This window comes from Oryza sativa, chromosome 5, assembly GCF_034140825.1.
Source record: "Oryza sativa Japonica Group chromosome 5, ASM3414082v1".
NCBI classification, from domain to species: Eukaryota; Viridiplantae; Streptophyta; class Magnoliopsida; order Poales; family Poaceae; genus Oryza; species Oryza sativa.
This window is the reverse complement of record NC_089039.1, coordinates 12,932,971-12,939,672: the sequence shown is the minus strand read 5'-3', so window position 1 is coordinate 12,939,672 and position 6,702 is coordinate 12,932,971. Positions and strand designations below refer to the sequence as shown.

Here is a 6,702-nt window from a genome sequence, read left to right as displayed (position 1 = left end):
ACGTTGCTCTCTTCTCATCTAAGAGATCGATCGATAGAGCATATTTTGTAAGATGACCAAACAAATCTACCAGATGAGAAGGAGGGGGTGTGAGCTGCCACTCCATGTTGCCTACTTACCGCTTGGAGTTGCCCCTGCCGTTCCCGAATGTCTTTCATCACGTTATTTAAGAAGTTATCGCACGTTATGGACTAATGAAGTAGATCAATCGAACAACAGCTCTTTGAGGCCGTCTATTCAGAAGGATTTGGCTATGTTGCGGTAACAGAAAATTTACTTCTTTAAACCATCTTACAGAAATTGAAACAGATAACACAAATCAGACAAGGTAATCCTCCGCCAACTTTAAGATAACCATCTCAGGAAAATGTCTACAACAGTCCCAACTGTAGCATTTTTTTTTACAGCGATAACAGTTACGGTAACAAACCCACTGGGTAGAGCAAAGCCTCCACAGGAACAAACCCACCCCCCACCAGTGCTTTTGTCATTCCCCACTCTTATGTCAAAGACAAAGATATGTCGATACAGCAGCTTCTAAAATAGCTCCTCTTTGTCACAAAATTCAAAAATCAAATTCGCCGGTAGCCTGCAACAAGATAATGTGTAACATGCATGTCAATTGTTGGAGCACCAAGTAAAGTGCCTACCAAGCATTAGTATGTAGTCAGTCTGACATAATTTTGTTTAGGGCAATGCAAGAAAATAATCAAGCTAACAAACCGACAAAAGGTTGAAACTAATTGAGCAGGAATTATGAATATTGATCATTATGTGAACAGTTAGCTATATGATTCTACAACCAATTCAAGCATCAGATTCTTTCAAATTACAAGGAAAATAGTTTTCATCATGTTGACACAAGCACCAGGGAAGGATAAGTGCAAAAGCAACTACACGGTGTATACAGAGTACATCATGCAAAAAAGACTTCGGAGTTTCATCATGAACATAAAATAAGAGTTCATGCACTATTATCAAAAAGAAAAATATAAGCCTCAGTTTCTTCACCTAAGCTTTGTTTGATGCACTATTTTCAATCCATCTTTTATTACTACAATTATGTGGCAAAATAACTAGAAATTAAATTCATGAGTACAGACAGCAAGGCATGTATCCTATAAAAATAAATAAATAAATATGCTTCCATGAATACCAAATTGTTCCACCATATCAAAGTAGATTAAAAGATCATGTTGACTACCTTGTTGAATAGAACATCTCGGCCATTTAAATGCATGATTCCATCCTTCAAAGTGCATTTCCAGCGGTTCTTTGTCCTTGTCACCTGTATAAACCAGCGAATAGATAAAGCATGACACACTAAATAGAGGAAAACCTAATCGACTTCAATATTATTAAACAAAAGGAAGCATCACTACTTTGTCAAACTGTGCGAGGACAAGGTGCTGTGTGTTAGGCTCATCCTCCCCTTGCTCAAGGTCATCTAACTCATCATCATCATCGTCATCTTCATTAAGCGGAGGCTCATCATCATCGCCTACATCATTTCTCGGTTTTGGTGTTCCAACAGCCGGTGTGGGAGCTCGGTATTCCGCTAAGGAACAAATTAAAACATGTGTAAAATCAGCAACATGGACACTAATCTCTCAAACAAGATCAAATTCCATGGTTTCATGAGAAACTTACACGATTCTCCAGGGGTATTGTAATCCTCAGTTGGAACTCCTTGGAAGTAAAATGGCTGAAATAGACACAGCCCAGTTAGTCGCGAAAATTCAAAAATATAAGAAAAAACCATTGATGAATTCGAAATATACATCATTATAGTCATCCATCCCATCCCGTTGAGGAATCGTTGGAGCAATTATTGTTTCCTTTGTGGAAGATTCTTTTGTTGCTGTTCCTTGCTTGTTCACAATGGAACTCCAAAGTTGTTGTGCGTTGTCCTAAAAAAAGGACCAAAAGGAGAATGAGGATTCCTCACACAAAATGGTAATATTAGAAGCTTGGTTTAAATTATCTAATTAAGCACTTGTTAACAGTATATGGTAAAACAGAACATGAGCAGGATGAGAACTACAGGACAAGAATAAGAATGCATCATGAATTGAAGATATGATAAATTGAATTGCAATTTACTGCATATATTCAATATATCCTCATTTCCATACAGAAAACTTTCATAAATTTTGCTCAAAAGTGTCCAAATATTTACAAAGAAGAGAAACATGAAGTTCAATTATCCTACTAACACAACGAACTCTTGAGTTCAAGCCAGTATTAAGCAAGCTCAAGAATTCATACATAAAGAGTTCTCCAGTGTGCACATAAAGTAAAAAATTCTACTGCGTTGGCTTAGAAAATTACCATTAGATTTCTCAAATTCTTTTAGAAAATTCCATCTGTGGATCCTAATTGCCTCATTGATTCAGTTATCACAAACCTAATACTATACTAGCTAACTACTCGGTTACAAAGTATGATTTTCTTAGTCTGGGAAGTACTTCCAAAAACCAATACACCATCACCACTTAAATACATCAAGCTACCTATCACCCAGTGAAATGTTCAGTAAAATTAGTCCAAGTAATTTCATTTCTACCAGGACAATTCTTCACACAAATGCTACCATATACGATTAGCACTGCTCATGTATAATGCTAGTATATCTCCATTACAGCAGGCCACCACACAAGATATACACTAGTGGTGATCATAAGCAGTTAACCCAAGTATGAAAACCAGCATCAGTCCATTTTCAGCTGGGGATAAGCTGATGCATGTATGATTTTCATACAACCTCAATTATTGCTGGGTTAAACGGTTTGCCTAAAACATTTTTTCTTTAACATGCCATGACATGCCCTGCCAGTTTTAACCACATATGGACGGAAGCACATGCATGGAAAATGATAGTTCTTAGGTTCAGGAACAAAAAATGAATCGATCAATATTTATGTGCTGTGATACTTGTACGCGCTTCACTGAGTGAACATTTCCAATACTGTTTTCAGTTCAATTTCCTATTCTCGTGGTGAGTTTGGTATCAGGTTGTATTGGTTATCTATCATGGCAATTAAAAGATGACATGGAACAGTACAACTCAACAGAACAAGAAAAGGAACAAAAAAATTGTGATATTTCATAATAAGGAAATTATGTGCATTTACGATGGGGATGTTAGTTTAAGATTGAAATATTGTACATGTTCTGTAGCTCAGCAAATAGTTTCTGCTATCCACTATAAAACAAGTATGTTGGTATGCTTTTGCTACAGACTGTTTAAAACATATGTGGATGTTATTCATGTAATACAGCCAACATTATATATATGCATGCCATAGAGTACAACATATCATTCATATAAAGGTTTAGACAGTTTAAACTAGTCAATCAATACATCTACTTAGATGACAAATATACTCCAATATAGTATATCAACGTGATAGGACAGACAAAAATGCAAGTACAACAAAAGAAACTGAGAGCCCTCGCATGTGTTGGAGCTGTATTATATAAACCAATATGAAAAGCATGCATCCCTCCTAACCATTAATTTATACATCAATTATCCTCATTTCAATTAGAATTTCACCACTAATTATACTTCCTGTTAATTATGCCATACTGCCCAGCCCACAAAACCACCAACCAGACACCCACTGACAGCCTGACGCCACTCAACTCATCTCACCCCTCCCGGTGCACATGCAGCACATCCTACCGTTCCCCCTCATATTTACATCCTACTTGTTATATTTTCTTGGCTACATGGGTTCCACATGCAAACCCACTAGTTACTGTTAGAAATGTGACATGACAGTTAATGAATTTTGGATGTTTAAATTGCCATCCACTCGTGCATATGCAAGGATATCTCTTGGCATTGCAACAATGAAAAATCAACACTCTACAGAGAGTCAGACATTTGGCCATATCAAGAATTCAAAAGACCTTGGTACTAAATAGGCGGTTTGAAACAATTTTATGGACATATAACAGAAGATGAATTCATAAGAGTAGAGAAAGGCTCTATAATCTACCAAACTATATAGCCACGTACATTCTTGACATATACTAGTTGACATATACTTGCATTGCTCCAATTATTGAACCTGACTGGGTTCCATGAACCATCGAAGAGTAAGGATTCAAATCCAAACCCTCCCTTTTCAACAAGGCCTAAGGATCAGATAGGGACCAAATCTATAGTGGCATCCTTAAACAACTCTAAGGAGCACTACCACACATACTTATGAGATTGAAGTGCAAGACAAATTGTGATACTGAATTGCACTTTCCATTAATGAATAATACCTTTGAGACAACAAATTCAACTATCTGATCTGCACTTCCATCTTGTTGTGGCACAAAAGAACCAGAAGGGAGCTGACCAGGATATTCATCCCTCTTGCGTTTCCCAGAGGACATCATTAGAAAATCCTACAATATGAAATAAATCAAATATGAATCCATTCTACTATAGTAGAATCAAGTATTTCAAATAAGCTAATGGTCAAATTAGTGAGAAGCTGACAAGCTGGGAAATTTGAGCTTAATGAAAGCAGCCAATAGCTGCGCAATGCAATGGATTTTGAAGCAATATGATGCAGGTTCTAAACTTCTAAAGGCACAAATATTTCGAAGAAGATACTTCAAAAAAAATCCCACAAACTCCATGCGAGTGGCAGAGGGATGGTAAACTTACCACTGCTGCTTCTTTTGTATTAATAGAGATACAAAAGTAATGTTTCAAAGTTGCAATTGGTGCTTGGTTCTGTACTGGTTAGGTTACTGGACAGGTAGTCTGGCTTAAAAATATACACAAACGCGGTTTCAATGATGGTTCATGAGAAACAGTTTAATTCCTGAAATTACAGCGAAAATACATTAAAAAAATGGGGAACCCTCTTTATTTTAAAATGTCTATCACCACCCTATAAGAGGTGGAAATTGTTCCTTTAATATATTTGATGACTATGTCCCTACTACCCATTCAAAAGGGATGCTTTACTTGCATGGGCAGCGAGTTCATGCATGTAATGGTAACATGCCAAATTAAGAGGGGTCAGAAAGTCAAGGAAAGACTAGCACAAACATATTGATGGCATTTATTGGTCACATAATGTTTAATTGTATCGGTTCTCATTGCTAGAATTGACCATAGTCTAGTCACTACCCAAATAATCCATCAGAAGTATATGGTAATAAACCAAAGATCCAAGTAAACCCATCAGAAGGATATGGTAATATAAACCAAAGATCCAAGTAATAATCTTTCTAGAATTTGGTTACCATATAAAACATATTAGCGAGTGACAACTCCAATTTCGAACACTGGATGACTGGAATGCCACTAAATATTAATCCAAGTACTTACTACATATTAGTTATTAGTAAGTTGCACTTTGTGTGCAATTGCAATTTGATTAATTCTCACAGGGCATTTCTTACCAAAAATAACAAAAACAAATGCTAACAGCAAACAAACTTCAGTTTCAACATAACATGGACATTTTTACCTTAGTTAGTTGCGGAGGCTGTCCGGTCCTATCTGGGTCCTCACGGTTCTCCACATAAGCTGCACATGAATCAAAGTTGGCAAAATCATTACTCCTACCCAGTCAATATTTCTCCAATCAGTCTAACTGCGATCGAATATTGAGACCTGAGAACAAAAACTGAGCATAACATAAGCACATACCGACATTCACATCAACGCCCAGCGGCCTCTGAGTCATCCAGGGAGAGGGTGGAGGCTGCAACATAACAATAATAAATTCCAAGCCAAAGGGGGAACAACATAAATAAATCAACAAAAGAACCAAATTGATTCTACCATGTAGGGACTCGGGCGACCAGTCTTTGGATCAGCTCCATTCATGGCCATGCCATTCCTCACGTCACTGATCGGGGAAGGGGCATAGTCTGAAGGCCCAGTGGGAATGTTGTACATCCCTGCATCTGTTCCTGGAAGAGGGGTCTGGATCGGGGTTTGTAGCGGCGTCTGCATCCAAATACAGCCGCATCAATACCCTACCTGTCAATCACTCAATTCGCAGAGATCGAGACCAATCTGAAAGAGGGGGGCGGGGGGGGGGGGCGGGGGGCGGGGGCGGTTGAGGGATTCCTCACCGGGGGGAACAGCATGTCCGCTGTGGGGGTGGCGTACTCCTCCGAGGTGGCCTCGTAGGGCACGTTTAGGTCGTGTACCGGCGGGGTGGTTCCAGCGCCGGGGGTGCCTGCGGACGGCGCGGGAGCCGCCTTGGAGCGGTCGATGGTCCCGGAGATTGCGCCGCAGTGCAGCATCTTCATCTCCCAGAGCTAGGGTTTTCCGGGGCCCGAATCGGAGAACCAACCGTCAAATCGAGCCAACCAAGCAGCAATTCGAGACACAACTAGGGCCGGAAACCCGAGGAATCGGCGATGCTTACCGCCTGGAGCTCGTTGAGGACAGCGTCGCCGACGCCGTACGAGATGAAGTCGTCGCGGACCTTGGAGATGACGTCGTCGATGACGGAGATATAGACCGTGGAGACGTTGCTGCTGGCCATGGCGGCGGCAGCGGCAGCGGCAGCGGCGGCTAGGATTAGGGTTTGGGTGCGGGGAACGAGGAGGCGAAAGGGTGGAGGCGGGCAGGACGGCGGCGAGTTGGGGAAGAAGAGGGGGGGAAGAGGAGGAGGGAGGCGGACGAGAGAGATGGGGAATTAAGGAGAGAATATAAATAGGTTTGCATCC

General features: G+C 40.2%; 1 protein-coding gene across 2 annotated transcripts; it reads right to left on the bottom strand.

The window, feature by feature from the left end:
• Positions 1–254: 254 nt before the first annotated feature.
• On the bottom strand, positions 255–6,702 carry LOC4338303 (uncharacterized). 2 transcript variants are annotated; one of them, XM_015785308.3, is made up of 12 exons: positions 6,607–6,702; positions 6,399–6,547; positions 6,100–6,288; positions 5,804–5,971; positions 5,669–5,723; positions 5,487–5,545; positions 4,282–4,407; positions 1,782–1,910; positions 1,651–1,705; positions 1,383–1,558; positions 1,205–1,288; positions 255–589 (listed from the first exon to the last, which is right to left on the bottom strand). In XM_015785308.3, the coding sequence occupies exons 1-12, from the start codon at positions 6,698–6,700 to the stop codon at positions 566–568; spliced, it is 1,308 nt and encodes a 435-aa protein (XP_015640794.1). In that variant the 5' UTR covers positions 6,701–6,702; the 3' UTR covers positions 255–565. The 2 variants fall into 2 exon arrangements, with proteins under 2 accessions (XP_015640794.1, XP_015640793.1); XM_015785307.3 differs by having other exon boundaries at positions 6,399–6,698.

Excerpts from the sequence above, each read along its gene's own strand:
- LOC4338303 (XM_015785308.3), bottom strand. The coding sequence starts at position 6,700 with ATGCAAACCTATTTATATTCTCTCCTTAATTCCCCATCTCTCTCGTCC. Across the intron at positions 5,546-5,668 it reads GGGCGTTGATGTGAATGTCG|CTTATGTGGAGAACCGTGAG; the intron begins GTATGTGCTTAT and ends ATTCATGTGCAG. Across the intron at positions 1,706-1,781 it reads GGATGGATGACTATAATGAT|CCATTTTACTTCCAAGGAGT; the intron begins GTATATTTCGAA and ends TGTCTATTTCAG.